Source organism: Leguminivora glycinivorella, chromosome 17 (genome assembly GCF_023078275.1).
Source record: "Leguminivora glycinivorella isolate SPB_JAAS2020 chromosome 17, LegGlyc_1.1, whole genome shotgun sequence".
Classification (NCBI taxonomy): Eukaryota; Metazoa; Arthropoda; class Insecta; order Lepidoptera; family Tortricidae; genus Leguminivora; species Leguminivora glycinivorella.
This window is the reverse complement of record NC_062987.1, coordinates 5,116,054-5,143,471: the sequence shown is the minus strand read 5'-3', so window position 1 is coordinate 5,143,471 and position 27,418 is coordinate 5,116,054. Positions and strand designations below refer to the sequence as shown.

At 36.7% G+C, this 27,418-nt stretch overlaps 2 protein-coding genes across 2 annotated transcripts in view; one reads left to right on the top strand and one right to left on the bottom strand.

Annotated features, from left to right (window-relative positions):
• The window catches only part of LOC125235507 (semaphorin-2A-like), a 782,062-nt gene that overhangs the window by 452,794 nt on the left and 301,850 nt on the right, over nt 1-27,418 (bottom strand). Inside the window, exon 2 of the mRNA XM_048142078.1 lies at nt 6,512-6,547. The gene's annotated coding sequence lies outside the window, so the exon portion shown is untranslated. The remainder of the gene's footprint in view (nt 1-6,511; nt 6,548-27,418) is intronic.
• LOC125235581 lies at nt 20,407-21,933 on the top strand. Its single transcript, XM_048142177.1, has 2 exons — nt 20,407-20,783; nt 21,065-21,933. Exons 1-2 carry the CDS (start codon nt 20,621-20,623, stop codon nt 21,931-21,933), a joined length of 1,032 nt encoding a protein of 343 aa, XP_047998134.1. The 5' UTR covers nt 20,407-20,620.

The following is a 27,418-nucleotide window of genomic DNA, read 5'->3' as shown; positions in this document are numbered from 1 at the left end:
ACTTAATCATATAAGACAGACTTTAAAAAAGGGTCAAGTAGCCTATTGGTGATGCTACGAGGCCTAACGAGGCTCGAAACGCAGTCTAGGTCTGTTGCGAAGAGCGTTAGGGAGATACGATGCGTAAGCAATTGTGACGTTGGCTAGGTATCCTGGACAGTAATTGGATATGCGTCAAGTTTGTCGAACTAGTACGATTAGATTCTTATCGATTAATTATCGATTATTGTGTTAATTGGATTTATCAAACATACAGTTATGGTGACTGTTTCTGTTAAATCAATAAAGGAGTTGAAAGAAACCGAAATTGAGATATTGCAGTTAAGGTCCGACCGAGATTCTCGGCCGCGAATAAATTTTATGAAGTCTCGGCCGAAAATCTCGGCCGGTCGACACTATCGGCCGAGACTTCATGTAATTTATTCGCGGCCGAGAATCTCGGTCGGACCTTAATTGCAGTCACAGGCTAGTAGCCCCTCGCCCACCTCACGTATTTGAATCCATATCCTACAGTCGACTTTTACGACACCCACGGGAGACAAAGAGGAGGGTGAAATTCTTAACCCGATCACCACACTGGTTTACTCACTTGCATTTGAATATGAAGACATGTAAAGTCGAATACAGTAATATACCATCAGGGGCTGTAGCCGAATGGCATTTCTGCGACTCGAAACGAAAACGAAACTCCACGAAAGGTAGTCTGGCTCTGTTGCGCCAATAAGCAAGAGCGATAGAGATAGATACCTACGAGCGTTTCGTTTCGTGAGCGTTTGTGCCATTCGGCTATGTATGTACCCTGGTGCCGTAGCCAAATAGCATTTCTGCGACGCGAAACGAAAACGAAATGCCGCGAAAGCTGTAGTCTGGTTCTGTCGCGCCAATACGCACGAGCGATAAAGATAGATATCTACGAGCGTTTCGTTTCATGATCGTTTGTGCCATTTGGCTAATACGTACCCAGTTATTTTAGTTCATCAGTTTCAGCTTAGATTCAACAATAAACCATTGAATTCCAGAACACGCCACACAAAAACTAATCTAACTGATTGAGATCTCAATATTGGACTATTAAAACGATCCCTCACATTATCTATTCGCAGGGTTCAGTATTTCCATCATATCACGTAAGCGGGCGCGGTCTCCGATACCATCTTTCACGGGCTTCGTGACCGCAGGATAGTCATGCAGGGAATCGATACCGGCGTCATGAATATTTCAACCATTTTTGTGCCCACTGTGCCATTGTCGCGTAGCTAATTGAAATATTGTGTGTTATCTGTATAATTCCTACGGATGACGGTTTGATGGGTTTCGATTGATTTCTGTTGTTGTTTCACAGTTTGAATTGCTTTGAATAAATGAGGAGTGGCGTTTAAAAAGGACATAGTATAAGTCAACAAGGGTTATTTCTCTAGAAAGACAGATAAAAATAACCTGTTGACTTATAGAAATAAGCCCTTTTGGAAATACACTCCTCAAATGGAATTGATTTTATATCGTTGGGGTAACTTGATATCTGAATATTATAATTAAGCAGCCTAGCCTAGAGATCCTTTTTAATTATTACCGCCTAATGTGTTTTACGTACCTATATGTTAATATTTGTTCATGAACCCTTTAATTTTCCCAATTTGCGGCAATACATCACGACCTGCCCATGGAAATGACACGACCGGTATTCCCAACTTTTAATAAAAACCATGGAATTTTTTCAGCTTTGGCAAACAAAAGGCCCTCCGTACGCGCACGCAGTAGTAAATTACGCAACAATTCGAATGGAAAATGAAATGCCTGCTTCCGAACCATTAAGCAATTTGAATTTAACACTCGTTCCTTCATTTTCCTATTACCGCAGAAATTTTGCGTATTACTCACAAGGCTCAAGGGGGGATGTAAACAGCGCTGGGCGTATCGTGTTGAGCTACAAGTTTTGAATGCATTTATGAAGTTGCAAACTCGAGAGTTCATAAATGATCATTCTTGCGTAAATGAACAGCGATATGAGAATGTTGAGTTTATATCAATTGTAGATAAATACCGAACATATAGTTATAAGTGCCTTCAAAATTACTTTTGTAACGTATATAATTTACTTGATCGTACCGAACTCAGATCTCAGAGTGGATAAGTAATATCTGCGCACTGATCCTCCGACCTTCAAAAATACGGTGTTGCTTAAATATCCATGAACTCAGTCAAAGAAAACGTTCTCTCAAAATTATTTGCTAGAAACTCTTCAAACGAATAATTTGGTCCTATGACATTTTCAAGCGACGGACGAAATCGTTTTAGCTGATTTCGTAATTTCGTTGGTAAAAACCGTGTACTCTGCGTCTCCATCAAAGAGAAACGGGCTCATCCACGTGGAATAAATCAACACGAAAAAATAATATGCTGGTATGTTTTAGGACATTGACATCGCTCGAGAGGTTCAGGAAAATATAGAAAATTTGCCCAAAAGCGGGAACCTTCTTCTGCCGCATCAGTCCTTCTAGCACAACTTGCTCTGTCTCCTATCAATATTTTGATAGTCGTAGTCCATTTTGATTCCAAACGAGCCTGATAAGATCTTAGCGTAATTTTGATTGCTCTTACTTTTGCAACGTAACTGAGCCGATTAAGATCTTGCGCGTTCAACTAAATTGAATCAACCAATGTTACAAGTTATGCCTAACAAGTTAATAATTGATTCAAGGTTTACAATGGGGAATCTAAGTTATTAGTTCAATCTAATTAATCGGCTTTATTTGAATTATATAAGATCTAATTTCTAAGAGAAAATAGGTATTACGGTATTTGTAGTTTACAATTAATTGGACTCTCACACAGACCGTAAACGAAACAAGAAGAGCAACAAGAAAAAGGTGTTTATCTTGTTTAACAAATAAACAGTGCATAATAGCACCGGAGCTGGCAAAGGAGCGGATTCGCTCGCTGCAGTATACGCCGTGTCTGCAGACTCGGGCCGAAAGGGGTGGCAAAGATTAAGTTGCGTTTTTTAATCAAACACATAGCAATCCGTCAATGGGACGATCCACTGACTAAAACAACGCGATAAATTAAAGCAGGAAACCGGGAGGCGAGCGTTCGCCGCTCGTATTGAAAGATTTACTTCCTCTGTTTAATTGCAATAACGGCTAGGCACGTTGGTATCGTATTTTTCTTTTTACACTCCGCCTCTTATTGCCTTCGGGCCGTTAAATAAATTTATGACGCCCGACAAAGTTCAGCCCACCTCTGCAGCCTCTGCGGTGCGCGATATTAGGTGGGAATGCGAACGGGAAATAAAAAGCCAGGTCTCAGGTGCGTTGTAGCGCTGCCCGCTAGTGCGGATTAGCTCTTGACTCGCGGTTAAATGGGCCGCCCGCTCATAAAAGTTTCTTAACGCTCATAGTTTGGGGCTACCTTCCGTTGACTCGAATTTCCCTTGTCTAAAAAGTTCCACCGGCCGCTAGCTTTGTTTCTCATGCTTTGGGATTTTGTCATTACGAGACAGTTCGCGGCAGGAAACTTTGTTATTGAGGCATGACTTTAAATTACAGTTATGAAAAATTTGTAGAAACTGGTATAATTCAAACACTTTGTATATTTGATAAGCACATATATAGTACTCGCTAAGAAATTATCTCGATCTAATTAATTATTTAAGGAGGAATTTGGTAGAAGCTTCAGGCTTGTCAAAGTTATGTAAGTACATTTATTTGAAGTGGAATTTTGTCTCTTGATGATCATTAACGCTTATCCCTTTTGAAGATGGCGCGGTATTTTGGTGAGAGTAGTGACCCACGTAAGTTCATAATTTCGTATATTTTTAACCGACTTCAAAAAAGGAGGAGGTTCTCAATTCGACTGAATGTTTTTTTTTTTTATTATTTTTTTGTATGTATGTTACTCGATATCTCCGAGAATCGTGGACCGATTTTCAAAATTTTTTTTTTGATCGAACCGGTATAACCCCGAGATGGTCCCATTGGCACCAAGTCAGGGTCTGATGATGGGATCCTGGAGAAATCGAGGGAACTCTTCAAATGTTATAGGCACATGTAATGTTTTTAGTATATTTTTCAAAGGTACACCAGTATTTACGTCTGATGGTAATAATTTTATGTGGCTGAGCTGATGATGGAAGGTCAACTCCTCAATGGTTAGGAGTTTAAGGATAATTATTTCACTACTGTACATGTATTCGGACTGATACATATAATATCACTAGGAACCACTAAAAATCAACTGAGCTGATGATGGAAGGTCAACTCCTCAATGGTTAGGAGTTAAAGGATAATTCTTTCACTACTGTACATGTATTCGGACTGATACATATAATATCACTAGGAACCACTAAAAATCAACAAATAAATAAACTTTTTAACAAAAAATAAAACCGCCTTCAAAAATAAGCGCGTTACAAAACACGGAGAAACTAAAAAGCCAAAAATAATAAACCTTTCAATTCAGATTTCTTATCGTATTGCAATAAGCTAAACATCCAAATTATAAACAATTCAATTATTTTTGGAGTCGGTACCAGCCTGTGTATGGTTGGGTGGGTCAAACAGGCAATAGCAAGGCGACGAACAGGTCTGGTACCGACTACAAAAATAATTGATTTGTTTATAATTTGGATGTTTAGCTTATTGCAATACGATAAGAAATCTGAATTGAAAGGTTTATTATTTTTGGCTTTTTAGTTTCTCCGTGTTTTGTAACGCGCTTATTTTTGAAGGCGGTTTTATTGGTGACAAACCTTTTATTTAATGCATGATTTTTACTGTTAAAGAGCTATTGGTTTTATTAATTATGAATTAAGACTAAAATTAAGTGATTTCGTGTTATTAATAAGATCGTAAAAAAGAAGTGCACGAATTTGTAGGTTCGGTCGTAGCCCGTAATCCGTTTGCCATAAATATCTGCACGTTTATGTGCATTCGGCCTTTGGGCGTAAAATGAATTTCGAACAAATAATCAAATATTTTCGCGGTTTATTACAAATTTCGGTTTGTAATTCAATATTTATATTCTATAGGGCGTCCATTAAGTGATGAACAAATCCTTGAAATTTTGTGCAATGGTGAAATATCAGATACTAAGGAATTTGACGAGGGCCTTGAAGAATCAACTTATTACCTTTTTGAATGGCGTGACAACGAAAGTTTGGAGGTTGACCAGCTGTTTTTTGAACCTTCGTCTTCAAATACTTTAACTGATTTAAAAATACACGATCCGTCAATTGTTTCTGAGACGCAATGATAATGATTTAGCTTTGGTGAATGCATGGAGGGCATACGTACAAAATTGTTTGCGACGCCATGGGCTTCCCTAGACGCAAAGTACTTACTTATACTAGATTTCCGCTTGGAAATCTTTGCAATGCTCATTAAAGCACCAAGAAAACGGCGTAGTGAATAGAGAAGCATGTTCGAATGACGTTTCACATGGTAAAACACCTGTGAGGCCCAGAAAGTGTCAGAGCTCGCCAGCCCTTTGCATCTATCATATTTGATAGTTATTAATCATTTTCCTAAATTTGACGATATAAAATCCCCCAAAACCTGCATTCCCCATTCGAATCCTGATCCAGTCGAACTAATACACGTTGCATCAACGTTGCAACAACGTGTATCTTTGCATTACACGCAAAAATAAATGTTTGAAAGATTTACATACGAAGTAAGTGATAGTTGGAATGAGATTTTTTCGTCAATTGTTTTTTTATAGTTTTTTAAACGTTGTATTATGTAAAAACGAATAATTTATAATTTAACATCATTAAATCAGTATGTATATACAGAGTGGGGCCTGTAACAAAGGCGAAGAATTGAACTCTAGGCTATTCTCCTTATACTGATCAACATTTGTTCGGCGACTTTTAAAAATAACTTGTATTTTGATTTTTATCACCCTTGAAAGTTTTTTCTAAGAGGTAATGTATTGCGAATTCTGTTAAGTCTAAAGTGTGACAGACAACGTCAATGACAACAATAATGGCGTACATTGAAGCTAATATTTGTTTTGTATGAAAAATTAAAAATTTAAAGACTTCATAATTTTTAAAAGTCACTGAACAAATGTTGATCAGTATAAGGAGAATAGCCTACAGTTCAATTCTTCGCCTTTGTTACAGGCCCCACTCTGTATATTATACTATGTCCAAATAAAATATGTTGAACAAATAAAACGACCTTTATCACTAAAAAACGTCATCAAAACAAAGTATCAAATAAATTTACGGCAGCAAAATTTATGAAAAATACAAAGTTACAAGCTTGTTATAAGTATTAACAAAAGAAATGTAATAAAGAGGTTAGTAGATTTTTATCCATGTACTTAACAAATAAAGTTAGCGAATAAACGTAATTCGTGTACTCTCAAATGAAAATTTGTGTACGAAGTGAACACAAAGCGTACAATATATTAGATTGCTTCTCTTAAGTTTTGTTCCTACACGCAGAAAAAGGGAGAAATTCAATTACTTTCGTATTATAAATTAAAGGGAAATTTAGCAACTCACATTAACGCCCGGCTCCTTTAAAACCTCCAATGTAATCTGAAACAAGGAACAAACACGTCTAAATAACAATAAAATTCTAATAAAAACTTTGAGCACGCAACCGAAATTGTTGTTATAGGGAAAATTGACCAAATTATTATTTACGGCTTGGAATTATTACGAGCGTTTATCGGACTGCCCGTTGCGTGGGACAGGCTACGTGATGCCTTCCCAAACTTCCAACAAAGATTGTTAAATGTATTGTTGCCTGCTATTACAACGTATTATATTTCAGGAAATTGATAGTGATTTACGCAATTGGTATCTTTTGGGACTAGTTGTAACACCATTTAATGACAAGAATACAATTCTAAATTAATATGGTGCGCGGGCAACAAAGACGTCTAAATGGCTAGTGTCACTACACTTTAAATAAAAGTTATTGCTCCGGAAAGAGGCCTTACAGATTACCAGTTTTCCGGCCGATATTAGGATGTCAGTTGTTCGTGCTTTTGCAACACAGGCTAACTCACTGACGGTAGATTTAAGTGCCAACTCAAAGTCACCACACATATGATTTCCCGTATTAAGTAATTTTTGGTGTTGGTGACGATGACGTCACCAACACCATATCGGAGAAATGGCAAGATGCGGCACAGGACCGCTCAGAATGGCGGAGGCTGGGGAAGGCCTTTACTCGCAAAGAGGTCTACCAATCATAGCATAGCGAAATATTGTACCTACACTTAGTTATTAAATTTTAGTTAAAGTATAAATAGAACCATTAGATATGTAAGCTAATTTTAGACATATGTTTTTTTGGTGTGGAATTAAGAGGCTTTTTTTTAAGTAATTTAGTATGCAAACGCAATCGCTTGGTATGCAATCTATTTGTTTCTTAAGAACGAAGGTAAAACCTTTTGTGTTGACTACAAAATATCTAAAATAAGAGATTTCCCTAAAACCTCTTTTCCGAATTTAGATCTTTCCCTAGGGCAAAACCTAAATATTAGACGGCTGACGGCCTGCCACGCGTCCGCTGTCGTTTGTCATTAGCACGGGGAAAATTAAAATTTAACGCATTTTGTTTCGTTCTATTTTAGATACCAGTGTAAAGTTGTGAAAGCAACTTTGTTAATGTCGAAATAACGCGTACCTACGTGGTTGAGGGAAATTTTAAACATGTGTCAAAACAGAATGGAAAGGGGAGCGAGTGTTTAGGTTGGATTTAAAAGGTAATTAAAGGATTTGAGTGTAGTTGAAGGGACTCAGAGAACAAGTAAGATAAATCAATAACTTACAATTAGTTATCATTGAATAAAGTAAATAAGTTCATCGATTTAAATTAACACGGGACTTAATCGCGTTATATTTAAGTTTAATATAACACGTATAGGTTTTTTAACGCTTATGTTTAAAAAGTGAAGCGCTGGTGGCCTAGCGGTAAAAGCGTGCGACTTTCGATCCGGAGGTCGCGGGTTCGAACCCCGGCTCGTACCAATGAGTTTTTCGGAACTTATGTGCGAAATGTCATTTGATATTTGCCAGTCGCTTTTCGGTGAAGGAAAACATCGTGAGGAAACCGGACTAATTCCAATAAGGCCAGTTACCCTTCGGATTGGAAGGTCAGATGGCGGTCGCTTTCGTAAAACTAGTGCCTAAGCCAAATCTTGGGATTAGTTGTCAAAGCGGACCCCAGGCTCCCATGAGCCGCGGCAAATGCCGGCACAACGCAAGGAGGATGATGATGTTTAAAAAGTGACTAAGGTCAATTACGGGTTAGTACAAAAAACTCGCAGAGAGCTAGAAGATAATTATTGATGCAATGCTCTCCACCAGTCTGCCTGTGTCACGTCCGAAACGTCGGACCAAATTATAAACGTAAGTGTTTCGCGATTAAGTCCCGTTTTAATTCAATAATAATTATGTGTGAAAATCGTGTTAGTATTAAATCAATAATATAAATGTACTACAATTAGTTATACGAGTATTTATTAGTTATTTAACAGTTTTTTTAGGTTTATATTTTAGCCTGAGTCAGATTTTTTGCTTGTGTCTGAATCGGGTTCGAGAGATAAAATAAATATAAACCACAATTTTATTTCACAATACCTAATACAACAAGACAGACCAATAAAACAAACCCGTCTATCTCTAAAAAGATCGAGGTATGAAAGAATCAACAAGAATCCTGAACACTAACTGAGTTGTCCCATGTCGCGGCGAAGAACGTGGCCAAACAAAATGTAATTTTCCCTGCGAAGCGCCCACTTACGTGACCCGGGGAAGATATAACGCCTTTATTAAATTATTTTAGCTTTTATAACTGCTACAGACGTCGGAAAAATTAACGACAAAGGCCAAAGGGATTATGCTGCAAAGTCGGCCCCGCACCTGCCACGGCGAAGCTTTTAGTCTCTTAGTTTAAAAATACTATGACTTTAATTAAAACAATTTAGCTAACAAGGGCCTTAAAGATAAAGTGTTTAACGTTTTAACTACCTTTTTAGTCCGGGAGACGGAGTTTTATTCCAATACCTAATGAGTTGGGATATCTGGATTCCTTTGTGCTGTTTTGTAGGGTTATGTTAACATTCATTTAATTAAAGATATAAAATTTAGAGTTAAAATATTGCTTGTGATGATGTTTTACATTAATTGAAATATAGTTGAAATTAATTATTTTTCATTAATAAACAGGCAATTAATTTAAATACGCACAACTACCATTGACGAATTCTGATAAAAAAAATAGTTTTGATAAAAATAATACATCATTTTATTTGTTATTATTGATTTCCCTAGATACAAATTACGGCCCCAATGATCGATCGAACTTACATTTCTATTAGCAATTAGATGTAGATTTGGGTATTAAAACAAAAACGCCATTTTTGATATTGACAGTGACAATTCATATCGAATATTAAAATGTTCTAAGGTAAGAATTAACTGATATTTATTTTCACTCTTTACTCGATGTCATAACAAATTCACAGCCGTTCCTCGGACTATTCAAGGTAGGTATTATCTCACCGGAAACACACGTAGCCTCGTCCTATCAAAGTTCCGGCATTATGAAATAACTGTCGGCCGATTATTTATGTCCGGAAGAGGGAACCTCGCGAGATTGCGATTGTCACCCCCCCTCTTCCACCAGATATTTTGTAACTCCGCTAAATTATCATTAAACGGCGATTTGTTTCACTCATGCCCCATTGGACGCGATTCGTTCTAAAATTAAATGAATTATGGCGGCTTTATTGCCGTTTTGAATCTTAGTTTTGAGTTCTAGAGTTTCAGGCTTGATTGGATATTTTGATTTAGGCCAGGCCCCGTAGCCGAATGGAACAAACGCTCACGAAACGCTCATGAAACGTAGATATCTATCTCTATCGCTCTTGCGTATTGGTACGACAGAGCCAGACTACCTTTCGCAGCGTTTCGTTTTCGTTTCGCGTCGCAGAAATACCATTCGGCTACGGCACCTGATTTAGACGGCGTGCGAACTTGCATAGTGATTCTAGTTACATTGCGGGCTGTTGAGGTTACATACAATTTTGCAAAGCCATCAAATACCGCAATGTAATAAAAGTCGTATGCGAGTTCTCGTATCGTCTAAATGGGCTTACTTCCAATTTGCTGCTTCCAATCTGCAATCTTCCAAATAATGTACAGGCAATAATTTTTTTGCCACGACATCGATCACACGTCTTTTTCTACATCTAATACATCTATGTTGCGGCAAGATCACGCCAATCATGTGCTAGCCCAGCAGAACGAGAGACGTACGTAGGTATAAAAAGTTTTCATTGTCCCTAAGCTATTAAATAATTGGTAAGTAATTACCAAGCGTCAAAGGATACTCGAATAATAGTATTAGTATGGAAACCCTTTTAAGGAAAGATGAACATGCTAAAAGCACGCCTGATAGCATTTGTACGTACCTATGTATCTAAATTGTATCACCATCCTTGCGTTATCCCGGCATTCGCCACGGCTCATGGGAGCCTGGGGTCCGCTTTGACAACTAATCCCAACATTTGGCGTAGGCACTAGTTTTTACGAAAGCGAATGCCATCTGACCTTCCAACCCGAAGGGTAAACTAGACCTTATTGGAATTAGTCCGGTTTCCTCACGATGTTTTCCTTCACCGAAAAGCGACTGGCAAATATCAAATGACATTTCGCACATAAATTCCAAAAAACTCATTGGTACGAGCCGGGGTTCGAACCCGCGACCTCCGGAACGAAAGTCGCACGTAGTTACCGCTAGGCTACCATCGCTTCCTATCTAAATTGTGTATAATCAAATATAAGAATAAGGTTAGATTTTACGTTATATTGGTATGTAGATAAATTACTATATATGTGTCAGAGAACCTTAGAATATCATAATACTTAGTATCTGACGATTCATGACAAAATACGAGTAAATACTATTAAGTGGTAATAAAGGTCTTAGAGAACCTTCCCTTAAAGTTAACGGAAATCAATCAAAACAGATTTTATATTTAGTGAACTTATTCAGGGTGGGATGTTAAATGCTAAACATGTTGCGTTGTTTCATTCGCTACTGCTTTTGCTGACTGTATCTGACGTAGCTTGTCGTAGCATGCTACGACTGCCCTACGCCTACGTCGAGAGGCAGTCAACCTACGCAAATACGTAAAATTAACAACCGTAACTCTGTGTCAAGTACGACTTTTAATGATTAAAAATATTTATTCGTAAATAAGTAACGTTTGTTTGAAAAAAAAAACATTTTTAACAATAACTTACGCAATACAATTTGAATAAATAAATAAAATAAATAAATATAAATAAATATTGGGGACACCTTAAACAGATCAACTTACTACAGCTCCAAACTAAGCAAAGCTTGTATTATGGGTGCTAAGCGACGATATACATATATAGATAAATAGATCCATACTAATATTATAAATGGGAAAGTGTGTGTTTGTCCGTCTTTTACGGCAAAACGGAGTGGCGAATTGACGTGATTTCTTAAGTGGAGATAGTTGAAATAATGGAAAGTGACATAGGCTACCTTTTGCCTCTTTCTAATGCGAGCGAAGCCGCGGGCAAATGCTAGTACTTAGGTATATACATAGAAAACATTCATGACTCAGGAACAAATATCTGTGCTCATCACACAAATAAATGCCCTTACCGCGGGATTCGAACCCAGGACCTATTATTATCCTAATTCAAATCGTGCCGAATTAATGAAAAGAAATATACGAATAACAACTACCAATATAGAAGGACTGACTAGAGGCAGCACCTAAAACAAAATAAAGAAAGTATAAGGGTCATCCTTACCTGAAATACGCACTATACACAGTCCATGTATTTTACGGTGGCCGCACCTATACAATTGGTTCTCTCTTCCGTTTTTATTGCACTCGCAAATCGTTATTTTAACATTTATATTATTATATTAATCTTACGATATTTTCCATTGACAGACTGTTGTCACTTTAGCGGAATGACATATTATATATTGTTTAATATTGGTTGGGTAAAAAGGCCGGTGACATGATTAATAAAATGAGGTTGAATAACCTAACCACAAAATTAAAATTTTGAAAAAATCTCCAGCCGCGACATAGTGGACCGATTTTCATAAACACGGCTAAGAACACTCCCGACTAACTCAGCCTTCAAACAAAAAAAAATCTAAATCGATTCATCCGTTCGGGAGCTACGATGCCACAGACAGACACACACACAGACAGACAGACAAACAGACAGACAGACACGTCAAACGTATAACAACCCGTCGTTTTTGCGTCGGGCGTTAATAAAAGTAGAGCGAGCGGTATGGATACGAGTAAACAAATATAAATGATAACATTGATAACGAATAAACAATGTGTCTCAAGTTCAATACAAAAGAACGGAAAAACGAGAACACGAAAGAAGGTTATATAAGGTCCTAATTTATTAGATGCAGATATTTTTACAGCTGATAGTACTCGGTCTCTGGAATATATTAAACCGTGAAACGTTATAGCTTTTACGATGATTTTTTGGAGAAAACGGAAAAACAAATTTGCTACGTAAAAACACCCTGTTTATGTGATTATTAAATGAAAACTCATTGAACAGATTCTAGTAGGTACCTCTTTTACGTACCACTTAACTGTAACTGGCCACTTCAATGACATGTGCAGTTTTCCCGCCAAACCTTTACGACATTTACAACAAACAATTGTTGACATGACAGACAGTGTTATTGTGACATGTGATAATGCACATGATGATTTTTTTTAGACGAAATTATAATTAATTTTTTTGTTAGGAAAATGAAATCAAAAAAGTTACATGAAAAGATTTCTTAATTTATATTTAAAGATAATTATTTTAATGTAAAGTATCATGTGTTAAAATATCTGCAACTAATAAATTAGGACCTTATATTATAAGTCAATTAAAACAGAATTTATTAGAGTCTAGTATAAACTGAAATACACCAAAGAAAAAGCGATCAAGCCCACTGGTGGCGAAGCCGGGAATCGAACCTGGGTCTCCGGGGTTATACGAGTCGTGAAGTGTTGTGAAAGTGAAGACACTTTTCGAACAGACCCAACCTTAGTTTATAAATATACAATTTTGATGAAACGGGTTTGTTTAACCAGTTTTATACGCTTATTTTAAAAGATCATAATATTTAGGTAATTATAATAATTAAAAATGTTTATTACGAATGTAAATAAACATTAGTTAAACCCAAATTATACCGATACCGACCAAGTGAAGCTTAAACAACTGAGCGAGTGAAAGTTTCACTTTCTTATAGGAGAATTAAACGTCTAAAAATTCCCAAGAACTTTGATCCACTGTAAGGATAATCGCCTATAATTATAACTAATTAACTACTCAAACTGCTTTAAATGGGTTATGATATTGACTGATTGGTTCATTAGCTGCTCGATTTTCCAAGAAGGTGGAATGGTAACGAAACATCGAGCCGCTTATGGCTTTTGACAGCGGAGGACAAAATGTCAGAGTTAGATGTAAACTGACAAGTTGACAGAACTCTAAATTGAGTTTATATATCAGCGTTAATACTGTCAATGAAGCCCGAGTTATTTTATTGTAACGGAATAAGTAAGTACCTTAGTTTTGTAAATATGATTGCGTTTGAATAATAATTGATTACCTATACATTAATTAGTTTAGTTTTGACATCACCTGCAAAAAAGGGAAGATATTTCACACGACCTATTCAAAAAAACTCAAAGTGATCAAAGTGACACTTTTTTCATTGCCAGCAGGGAAAATAGTATATTGTGCAACAAGGGAGGTAAGAGGGATTTTGTCGACGAGTGTTAAAACTCGCGACAGCCGCAGGCTGGAGAGAGTTATAGACACGAGTTTACAAAATCCTTACCTCCTGAGTTACACACAATATTTTTCATCACATTTGAGAGGAAAGCACAGAGAAAAAAAAATCATAAGGCAAAACCTTCAATGAATGGCGGTGTTGTACTGCCTGTTGCTATGGCAACGCGATCAAGCGCAAATCGAGATGGCCGTCACAATTTCCTGCCAGATTGCAAATTATAACGATTTATCTACGTGAAATTTACAAAATAAATGTAAAATACACTGAAATAATTGTATAACATAAATAAAATGCATTTTTCATACCGTATAATATTTTTTTATTGCTTAATAGTAAAATTTTAGTTGTGCAAAAAAAATCCTTGGCTGATTGAAACATCTTTTGCCTGAGGTAGTACGGATAGTATTCATTTTTAAAACTAAATCCATTATTCCCTTGGGAATAAAATGGTACATTATACCTACTTACAGTACACGTATATGCAATGAGACCTTTAAACAGCAAATGTGATGAAATAGTACATTGTGCAACAAGGGGAAGAAGTTGAATATTACTTACTAACGAGAGTAAGTTAAATCGCGACGGCTTGCTGGAGCGATTTAAAGACTCGAGTTAGTAATATTCATACTCCCCGAGTTGCACACAATGTTTTTCATAACACTCGCAATGTAAAAAATATGTAAATAGGTTTTAAAAAGTTAAGTACGGTCATTATTCCCTTGGGAGGCACAGGCTAAGGCACATGTAAGGTTTTTAGTGTATTTTTAAAGGTACACCAGTATTTACGCCTGACGGTAGTAATTTTATGTGGCTGAGCTGATGATGGAAGGTCAACTCCTCAATGGTTAGGAGTTAAAGAATAATTCTTTTACTACTGTACATATATTCAGACTGATACATATAATATCACTAGGAACCACTAAAAATCAACAAATAAATAAACTTTTTAACAAAAAATAAAACCGCTTTCAAAAATAAGCGCGTTACAAAACACTGAGAAACTAAAAAGCCAAAAAAAATAAACCTTTGAATTCAGATTTCTTATCGTACCTATTGCAATAATCTAAACATCCAAATTATAAACAAATCAATTATTTTTGAAGGCGGGGCCAGCCTGCGCATGGTTGGGAGGGGCAAACAGGTCTGGTACCGACTTCAAAAATAATTGATTTGTTTATAATTTGGATGTTTAGATTATTGCAATAGGTACGATAAGAAATCTGAATTCAAAGGTTTATTATTTTTGGCTTTTTAGTTTCTCCGTGTTTTGTAACGCGCTTATTTTTGAAGGCGGTTTTATTTTTTTTTACAACACCGACTAGGACAGGTAAAATTTTTGTTCGGGCAGAAATAAGATCTTTTATTCAAAGGAATTTCGTTTTTTCTATTTGTACATACATACATCACTTTAGTTCGCCATCTTTGAGTCATACTATCGTATATCTTTTTTTTTATGAAATAGGCAGCAAACGAGCAGACGTTACGACATAATTATCTAAACCGAACCGTTAAAATTTTCCTGACAAAATCCCCTTCCGCAACGACAGCATAACCAGTAACCACAGCTTAGCAAAATTTGCTTAAAACGGCATGCTATTTAAAAACCTATAGACATTAGCGTAATTTGTCCAAAACTCAAGGGAAGGCTTGAATATCTTTAACGGCCTTGTCCCGGCCTGGCAATCTCGCTACAATCAGAGCTTATGCATAAATTTGAATTTTCAATTAAGGATACTTTGAAGAAAACTTTATTAAACATAAAGAGAAACCTTTGGTCTCTTAAGACGGAATACGTTTTAAGAAGAGGGATGGTGTGGATGCGTGTTTTTTGTTAGTATAGTCGCATCATATTATAAATTTATTTTCTTAAAGTATTAGTATGTAAGTTTCGATTGACACTGAGCAATTGATCTGATTTTTATAAAGTAATCGTCATTGGTGTGTTTTTTTTTATTCAGCGTTAATATTACTAAATTGATCATAAATTGAGGTTATCACAGATTTAAGCATAATTATACTACTCATCAGAGAACTGGTGAAAACAGGGTGATATTGCAATGCAATGTTTTTGGGTGCAAAATTTAAGTTTAACTGGAAAAACATAACACATTTTACCTGCGGGGACCATTTCTGGGTTGTAAATTTTTAGCCTGCCACAACACGGGTATAAAACTTACAACTCTAATGAAACTAAACCTAAAACAGAACTTGGCCAAAGTGACATGCCATTTTATAAAAACTAAATGACATCTCCATTAAATCAAAAGTCTGTATAAATCCAACATTATTATGATCCATCGTTTGCATAATGCGGCTCCACGGGCGCCGCTGTGCGAGCGCTGCTGCACCCCAAAACGCCTGAAAGGAGCGATCGCGAGATATCTTAAATGAGTTTCGTTATCTCTTGGAAGAGAAAATAGGATTAATAGTTAACAGAGATCGCTTGAGGCGCTAAACATCGGGGCTGGAACACCTTGTTACTTTCCTCTATTTATCGCCTTGTAAATTGAGCTTCACTTTGCAAGCGCTTAGACGCTTAATTGGAGAAAATCTGTATTGGAAATTGAAACGGAATGCCTCTGCACATGCGTGCACTATGTTTCCAATTAGCTAATGTTAGCGTTTTGTTTGTTCCTAAACAGTTTAGGACATCGTATGATGAGTACTTTTTTCAGTTACATTGCTGAAAACACTTTTTCATGTCACAATTTTGGTAAAGGGTCTTTACTATTATGCTAAGAAGGATTAAAGTGATAACTTTCCTTCCTGCTATAAGAGAGAAAGTGACACTTTCCTGTGAAAACACATTACTTTAAAACTTTGCATTGCATTATTTGTTTAAATAAAATATTATAAATTATTGGGTTGGTAAGAAAGTAATGAGCGAATCATAACCAATATTGTAATTTTTATTTAATTTATTATTTTAATCATTTATCAAAAATATAACGGCCTTCGTTATCTACTACTTGTCTCCATCATTCTGGTAAAGAATGAATAGCATCGGCGAAGAAGTTCTTAGGTTTAGATTCAAAAAACTCAGCTATGTACTGTCGTAGATGGGCTTGATCATCGAACTTTTTTTCATTCAAGGCATTGCTTAGCGATCTGAACAATGCGTAATCCGTAGGTGCCAAGTCTGGAGAGTACGGTGGATGAGGTATCACTTTCCAACCTAGCTCCAATAGCTTTAGCCGAGTCACTTTTGCAATGTGTGGGCGATCATTGTCGTGTAAGAAAAAAACTTTAGCATGCTGTGGACGATTCTGACAGATTTTTTGGTTTAAATTTTCAAGCTGATTAAAGTATACTGATGCGGTAACAGTCATTCCACTTGGTAGGAGTTCCCAGTGAATAATACCATGAATATCCCACCAAACGGACAGCATAACTTTTTTCGGGTGAGGCTCTGTTTTTGGTGCCTCTATTCCTTTTTCATTTGGAGCTAGCCACTGACGTGTGCGTGTGTGATTTATATATAAGACCCATTTTTCATCTCCAGTGATAAGATGGTCCAACCAGTTGAATGTGCGGCAAAAAGACAGAAGTTGTATGCAGGTATCGGCACGGCGGTTTAGTTGATCTCTATCAAGTTCGTGCGGTATCCAAACACTGTATTTGTAGTTTTTTTCCCAACTCGTGTAAATGTGTTTCTATGGTGACATGAGAGCAGCCTAACTCGGTAGCAAGAGTACGACTCGTTAGCCTCGGATCTCCTTCAATTAAGGTTTTTAATTTGGCTACATCAATCTTCACCGGTCGACCAGACTTAGGTTGATCTGATAATGAAAAGTCGCCACTACGAAACCGCTGGAACCATCGTTTCGCCGTGGCCTCAGACACAACTTCAGGAGCAACACGCTGACATATATTACGCACTGCTTCGGCGGCTGAATGGCCAGACTGAAATTCATATAGTAAGCAATGCCTTACATGCACTTTTAATTCGTCCATTTTCTTCCTTATATTAGCTCGGCGACAGCTAGTGAATGACTGACGAGAAACTGTGCGACTCGCCCTTTATATACTTTCGACCATAGAAGATTCTAGAACTCTCTCAAAAATTTTATGTGGAATTCAATCGATCGCTCATTACTTTGTTACCAACCCAATAGAACAAAATATAAATAACAGCACCATTTATAAACCATGCCTTTAGTTTTTAGCCGGATCTCAAACTATCACCGTACTAAATGTTCATCTTAATCGGATTTGTAGACAATGGACTACAAAATATATCCGCAAAAACGAATCCTTCATTGCAATGACCATAGCTTCAATAAACAAGGTGTAAAGGTAAACTTTACTTCGTCTGTTTATACGGCCGGTGTCCGTCGTGAGCGAAGCATCAAGAGAGACACTCGCAAACTGCCAGTACTGAGCTCGGTTCGCATTGCTTGCCTGCATCTTGTTTTAGCAGAACTAGAATCAATGGATTTGATTACAGAGTTTTTAATTTAATTTTAAGTTGTTTTATCATTAGTTTTTTTTAGAGTTAGATATTATTTATTTGTTATCACAGAGTCACATATATATTATTATTTAGATCACTTGCCGACTCTCCTGGCTCCATCATTGGGAATAAAAGTAATATACTGATTGACGATAATACTGTACAGTGTACAGTTATTTTATACAACCTGATTTAAAATTGCAGGAGCATTTAGCTAAAGAAATATTTACATATACCTACTTAATATACCTATACAAGACAATAGGTAATTTAAGAGTTTATTGACCATTAGACTTATATTGACCGGGATATAGACCGTGATTACCTTTTTGATTTTTGTCGAGGTCCCGATATATCGACGCAGTTGCATGCATCATGATCACGGAAAACTGAAGAAGGCGGATGGATGTCAAAGTTGCGTAGACAGCGCGCGATCTACCCTCCTTCGCGCGCGTCGGCTGGGTTCACTTTCAGGGTTACCACTGGTCGCATTCACACTCGATGGTCTGCGTCTAAATATCGGGAGTTCGACAAAAATAAAAAAAACTATCACGGTCTATTATTCCGGTCAATATAAGTCTAATAGTGAACTTGTCTGTACTTAAATTATTCCAATATACTTACGCCCCGAGTTACACATAATGTTTTTCATCTCACTTGCAATATAAAACATATGTAAAAAGAAAAAAAAAGTTAAATACCAAAAAAGGTATTAAAAATTTCATGACTCCCAAGGGAGAACAATTTTTCTATAACTCCCGCTCCGCTTGCGTGCAATAGCACATTTAGTGAGCGAGTGTGATAAGTCTTAGAGAACCTATTTCATTCAGTCTTGAGGGACGTGAAGTCTAGGCAAGCTACGAAAACAACAGCACTGAGGCTTTATGCAAAAGAACCCAAGTCTATAAAGCGACCATAAAGGGCCACCGTACAAAGAATGCAAAGTGAGCTATACCGTAAACTGAGCTAGCCTCTCCGTGGTGTCCTTTACGATAGATTTATATTCATGACACTATCTCCGACGCGTAAAATTTCGGGCAATGGCGATCCAGAAGCAGGCATATGTAATTTTGTTTGAATAAGTAAAGAGGGGACAAAGGCTATTTGATCTCCCTTTCTGTCTTTGGGTAGGAATAAATAAAATAGCCCGTGGACTAGTTTGTGTGATATATCATAAATGGATTTTGAAGGATGTGTGTTATGAGATTATTGATTCCCTTTTGGAGCGTGAGCAGGAAACGCCATGCGTTAAGAGAATAAACAAATAAATAATAACATTTGAAATAATGTAAAACATACTATTTTGGTTCAAGTCGTGTTTGTAAAGCCACGTGATTTGTCGAAACAGCTTCAAGGGAGTTCCTGAGAGTGGTTGGTTTAGTAATAACTAAAGTACAGCGGGGCAAATCTCGACTGGGGAGCAATTGTAACTAATCCATTTTTTCCATTATTATTACACTATGATGTTGAGTTCTACATGTATCCACTGAGCACGCCTACCATACATAACCGGTGGACACTCTATTTTAATAATGCAAACATTGTAAAACATGGAAAAAATGGATCAATTACATTTGGGCCCCAGTCGGGATTTGCCCGCTGTACCTTACATCGTTTAATAATCCAAATAAGGTGTAGTAACTCTCCAATGTGTAGTGTCGTTATTAAAACCAAAGACTTATAAAGACTCCGTATAGACATATAAAGTCTAAGAAAAAAACGTACCTCAGTACCATACAGGAAAAGGTACGGTGGCCTAGATGGCATTACACCTGTGGGGTACGCTCAGATATAAATTAATTTTATAAATATAATGGTAAATTATAAATATAATGGTAAATTTAATTTAATGTGATTTATTTAATTTGTAGTATTATTTATTTGTAATAAAAAATGATGAATGATGTTTGTAATTGAAATGTTTGTAACGATGTGACTTACATTTATTTGAAATGTAATAATTGTTATTAAATTTTTAACGTTGAAATGTACAAAATAATAATTTTCAATAATTTTTATGTTTAAATGTTTGTTTATGTGTTAAAATGTGTGATTATACTTCAGTGCTTCGTTCTCGATATATAATTTACCATGTAGTATCTTTATGTTACTAGGCAACTTAACGCATTTTTAGAGCTAGATTCCAAAGCTGAAAAAAAAAAAAATATTTCTTGTCTATGCACAATCTAGCTCCATAGACAACCTTATTTTCATATCATTCTTTACGTTTGCGCGGCAACAAACGCTGTCACTCGAAGAATAAATGTTAAAATTGTGTGTGAAATAAGTGTTTTAGTGCTCAAATATTTGTCACAATAAGATGCCAAAACGTAAGAAAGATGACACTAAGAAAATCGACAAGTATTTGCGAAAAATACAACGTTTAAAAGAAAAGCACCGGCGACGGGAACATCGTTCAAGATCGCCGTCTGTGTCGCCGTCATACATTGAGCCAGATGACTCTGATGCGAATTATCATTCAGGTATGTCTCGCTTGATCTTTCTTTCTTTCAGAAACTAGATAAAAATGAGTGGAGAGTGGTTATTTTGTCAAAACAACTTATAACCTAAAAATGGCGATTACCAAACAAAAGTTGTTTACACGGGTGGTACGCGAGACGTATTGACGTGTTATGTTTGATACGGGTGGTGTACGTGATACACTGACGTATTTTTATTTAATTACCTACGGGGTGTATACGAGATATACACACGAGAGGGTTTACCCAGACATGACATAATATCGTGTCGCTACATCTTTCAGATGCAGATACGATCCCTAGCAAAAGGGGAGAGCAACAGCCAGAAATGGACGTCAATCAAGCCGAGGGCGTACAACAAGAAAATGATATGCCTACCGAAGTGGATATGGCAGAAGTCACTCTTGACAGTGACACTTTACAAGCTCTCGGAAAACCGTTAAAGGAGAAACTAAAGTATGGGCCAAATATAAATGGCGATTTGTCAAAACTCTGGTCACCCATTTTGAAAAATGGATTGGGTGATTATAAGGAAAGACAACAATTATTAGAAAAATATATGGTTCCAAGCAATTGTGTGCTTCTTCAAGCCCCAAAATTAAACCCAGAAATTTTGGCCACAATTTCTGAAAAACAGAAAAACCGGGATAAAAAGATTGGCGAGGAACAACAACAATTAGGACACGGGATAACAGCCCTGAACAGGGCACTGTCCCTTCTAGCAACCAATACAGGAGATAGAGCCACCATCATAAACACGCTTAGCGAGGCGTCTCAGATTCTAAGTGATCTACATCATAATCAGACACAATCAAGAAAAAAACTAATTACTCCAATTTTAGATAAAAAATTTCTGGATCTAATTAAAGACGCTGAACGGGATGAATACCTGTATGGAAGCGACCTGTCAGATAAAATAAAGGCCTTAAAGTATGCTCAAAAAAGTTCACATTCGATAAAGAAAACATATAAAAAACCTGCATATGATCAGGAAAACTACAGGGGGGCCCCTCGTTACCAACAGAAACCATACAACAGGAGCGGGCCCAAACGCCAAACATACAAGAGCTCCCACTACAAGAACCACTACAAGACCCACTCATACAATCAGACGAAGAAATCCAAACCGGAAGAAAAACCTGCACGGAAATAACGGTATGTCATGGTGGTAGATTATTACATTTTTTTAAATGCTGGAAGCAGATCACTAACGATAAGGCTATACTATCACATATTCAAAATGGGTATCATATACCTTTTGAATGTTTACCATTTCAAGCGTGCCTTCCACCAGCATATCAACCTAGTACAAAACTAGAGAGTCAAGATATGGACGCTGCAATAGCCAAGCTTCTGGACTTAGGTGCCATATCAGTTTGTGAACCAATACCCGATCAGTTTTTATCTTCAGTTTTTCTAATCCCAAAACCTAATGGCAGCACAAGGTTTATACTAAATTTAAAGAATTTAAATAAATTCATATCAATAGCCCACTTTAAAATGGAAGACCATAGGACTGCGGCTGCAATGATTAGTAAGAACAATTACTTAGCAAAAATAGATCTTAAGGAATCTTATTTACTTGTGCCTGTTTACAAAAACGATAGAAAATACCTGCGTTTTTTGTACAATAGCCAGTTGTATGAATTTTTAGCATTGCCTTATGGTCTTTCTGTAGCTCCTTACATTTTTACAAAAATAATGAGGGTTGTTGTAGCACATTTACGAGAAAAAGGCTATAAAAATATAATTTATCTTGATGATATACTATGTATAGGTTCCAATTATAAAGAATGTTTAGAAAATGTAAATCAAACTGTATCACTTTTACAATGTTTGGGTTTTGTAATAAACTTTGATAAAAGTGTCTTAGAACCTTCAAAAACATGTAGTTTTTTAGGTTTTGTATACAATACAGACAGCATGACAATGGAATTACCTTTAGAGAAAAGAAATCATATTTATAAACAAGTTCAAAAATTTCTTAACTTTAACAAGTGCGTGATAAGAGATTTGGCTCAGTTGTTAGGATTGCTTGTGTCGGCTTGTCCAGCCACTCAATATGGATGGGTATATACTAAATATTTAGAAAGACAAAAATATCTAGCCTTATTACAACATCAGAATAATTATGATAATTCTACAGCCTTACATCCAGATACAAAGTTAGATCTTAAATGGTGGGCAGAAAATATATTTAAAACATCTAGATCCTTTCAGTCTCATATGTATGACCTAGAAATTTATACAGACGCCTCCCGGACGGGTTGGGGAGCGGTGACAAATAATATAAGAATAAATGGAGCATGGAAGCAAGACGAGCTTGACTTCCATATTAACTACTTGGAGTTATTAGCTATATTCTTAGCTTTAAAAGCTTTTGTTAAAAATAGACACCATTTATATATTTTACTGAGAGTAGATAATAAAACTGCAATTTCTTACATTAACCGTATGGGCGGAGTTCAATTTCCGCATCTAAATAAGCTCGCTAGGTGTATTTGGGAATGGTGTGAAGAGCGAAATCTGTGGTTATTTGCTTCTTACATTAAATCTTCAGAGAATGTAGAGGCTGATATAGAATCTAGAAGAACTAATACTGACACAGAGTGGGAATTAAGTAATAATGTGTTTGAAACTATCAAAGAGCAGTTAGGAGTTCCAGATATTGATCTTTTTGCAAACCGTGCTAATGCTAAGTGCCCTGTATACATTGCATGGAAACCAGACCCAGATGCAACAAATATCGACGCATTCACAGTAAAATGGTCAAACCATTTTTTCTATGCCTTTCCACCATTCAGTTTAATATTAAAATGTTTACAAAAAATTAATCATGAAAAAGCCACAGGCATTATGGTCATGCCTTATTGGCCATCACAGCCATGGTTCCCAATAATGCGCCAAATGCTCAAATCCAAATTGTTGTTTTTTGGGCCAGATAAATATCTTCTATTCTCCCCTTTCAGGAGCTGTCACCCCTTGCATCAACAGCTTATCCTGGTGGCAGGAATCTTGTCAGGCAAGCCATGATAAGACAAGCAGTTCCAACAGCCTCGTTAGATACTATGCTAGCATCATTATCTAATAACACATTGAAGCAGTATGAGGTCACTTTTAAAATTTGGTGGCATTATTGTCAAGAGAACCGGATGGATGCATTATGCTCATCCGTTCCAAAAATAATGCAATTTTTATCAATTCAGTTCAACAAAGGCGCGTCTTACGGAACGCTTAATTCACATAAATCTGCTCTTTCGTTAATCATTGGTAGTCGGATAGGTAAAGATGAACGGATAAAACGACTTCTTAAAGGCTTTTATAAGTCAAAACCACCAATGCCTCGATATAAAGCCACTTGGAATCCAAGCATTGTTTTAAATACTTTAAAGACTTGGCACCCATGCTCCTCTTTAAGCTTGGAAACTTTGACCAAAAAAGTAGTTACCTTAATAGCATTATGTACAGCCCAAAGAGTTCAAACGCTTTCATTAATGAAAATAAGTAATATTACTTGCCTTGAATCCGGAATACACATAAATATTACAGATTTAATAAAAACATCTGCTCCAGATCGTCCTCAACCTGTATTAGCTTTACCTTTTTATAAGGAGACAGAAATTTGCCCTGCTGCTTCATTACAATATTACATCAATTATACTAAAGACATTAGAAACACAATCGACAATTTGTTTATTACAACAAAACGACCATATAAAGCGGCCACCCCATCCACGTTAAGTCGCTGGATTAAAACTACGCTAAAAAACTCGGGAATTGATACCAATATTTTCAAGAGTCACTCGGTTCGACATGCTTCGACATCTTCAGCTAGCATTAAAGGTGTATCTATAGATATTATTAGAAATACTGCAGGCTGGACAGGGTCATCACAAACATTTGCAAAATTTTATAACAGGCCTATTGTTAGAGACCCAAACAATTTTGCAAATACTATCTTATCGTTGTAGCCAATAGTATAGATTCTGGACTGTAGTCGTTAGACATGTATAAGTATTTCAGGAAAATTATTTGTTTTTTGGTTTGATAGTTTATATTAACTGCAAGAGAGCAGAATAAGCGTTATTAACAAATGTTAAACGTTATAATTATGTGCTTGTTTGTACAAGTTACATTAATAGTGGTTATTTTCTTTTAAGTTTAGTTGCAGAAGAGCAGTATATTTTATTTTGTTACCAATTGTTAAACACCAGTTAAACATGTGTTTAAATATAAATTTATCTAATGAAAATAAAACGACTGATTAATACTAATAATATGTTTAATTATAGGAGGAACAATTAAACCATTAAGTCCCATCAACAATACACAACTCCCATCAGCTTTAAACATCTACATGGTAAATTATATATCGAGAACGAAGCACTGAAGTATAATAAATGATCAAACAAACTTACCTTAAGTGATGTTCGATCATTATTATATGAAGTGCTTCGTTCGAAGATATATACCCACCCGACCCAAACCAATAAAGTTAGGTCCTTTACTGGTTACCCTCTGGGAGTTGTGAGGATATTAGCTCTAAAAGAATGATATGAAAATAAGGTTGTCTATGGAGCTAGATTGTGCATAGACAAGAAATATTTTTTTTTTTTTCAGCTTTGGAATCTAGCTCTAAAAATGCGTTAAGTTGCCTAGTAACATAAAGATACTACATGGTAAATTATATATCTTCGAACGAAGCACTTCATATAATAATGATCGAACATCACTTAAGGTAAGTTTGTTTGATCATTTATAATAATGATAATATTGACGACATTGTCCTCTTCTCCCATACGTTGTCACATCTGCAACAAATGCTGCAAGATCTTAGCACGGCAAGCCTTGAGGTAGGACTTTCAATGACCAGAGCAAAAACCCAGTTGATGACCAATCAAGCTGAGGATAGAATAGTCGTAGATGGGCAGGATATACAATACGTCAAGGAGTATGTTTACTTGGGCCAGATAGCATCCTTCGAAAACAGGCAGTCTGTCGAAATCGATAGACGTATCAAGAATGCCTGGAAGAGCTTCTGGTCCATGAAAGCGCTAATGAAGGGTGACCTTCCTCTGTGTCTTAAGCGCAAACTCCTTGACATGTGCATCCTGCCTATCATGACTTACGGGGCACAAACTTGGTCATTAACTGAGGCTCTAAAGTGGAAACTCAAGGTTTTCCAGCGAGCGATGGAGCGTAGTATATTAGGTGTTCGTAGAACTGACCGAATCAGAAACACGGAACTTACGCTCCAGAACTGGAGTTGTAGATGTGGGCGTCAAGACCGCTAAGCTAAAGTGGGACTGGGCTGGACATGTCTGCCGCATGCACCCGGAAAGGTGGGCCAAAATATTTACAGACTGGGACCCGCGAAACACCATAGACGGGGCAGGCCGGGGTGCAGGCAGACCAAAAAGGAGATGGCGGGACGGCCTGGACGCATTCTACCCGAAATGGTGGGAAAATGCCAACAACAGGGTCGAGTGGAGAAAGCGAGGGGAGGCCTTTGCCCAGCAGTGGGACACAAAAGAGGCTAATTAAAAAAAAAATGATAATATGGATTTTTTTATATCCGAAATAAATGTTTTTTTTTATTTTGTTTTTATTAATATTTAACATTTTAACACATATCAAGCTAAGAATATGGGCCAAATTGTCAAAACTGAGGTTCAAAAGTTTTAAGCCTGTGACAAGAGATGGCAGTCTATACACTGTGATTACACATTTTACTTTGACAGAAACTCTCTATAATACTTGATCCTCTTTGTTAAAACTAAGTAAAACCAAGATTACTATAGAAATATTGGCAAATTATTTTATTAACTAGTCTAATACAAGTAATATGTACAACAGTCATTGGTAAATACTGAAATTCGAAGAAACCTCACAAATACAACGATCAATTGAACTTGATCACGTTGCGATCAACTACGAAACTACCAAATAGAATGTTAATACCCGCAAAGTTAAACTGTTGGGAACAATAGTTTCAGACCAGCTTTGCAAAGATAACCACGTGCCGGTCAACACACGGCAGACGAAAGCCGTTAGAATTCGCATTCGAAATTCGAAAATCAATTGAGGGATCATTTGGCAGTGTTCGTGTGTTTATTGCCTCGGGCGGAGCCTTTGTCAGCGCATGAGTGATCGGTTAATGTTAGCCATTAAGACAACTTAGGGCCAGTTGCATCAACCACATTTGACACACACATCATCGTCACGCAGCAGATGTCTATGGAATTTCCCATACAATAAAATTTAACGAACGCGCTAACGGTGACAGACGGTTTGATGCAACCGGCCCTTTAGTCAACTTACACAAATCGACCTAGCCCCAAACCGAGTGTAGCTTGTACTATGGATACTAGGCGGCGATATCGATATTAATAACTTACAAATAAGAACGATTTAATACTGGACTGACAAAGCCCATACAAAAAAACGTACCCCTGAAATGTATGAGCCTTTTAGGCTTAAAACTAGATGGCGCTGTTCGCAGCCTGGAAGTGGGAAAATCATATTTTTCCCAAATATTTTTGCGTGGTTTTATTTTTTATAAGAACAAATGACATAATCCTTTATTTTAAAATCATAGTATCACGTCAATACACATTCTGAAAAAAATAAATTTGTAG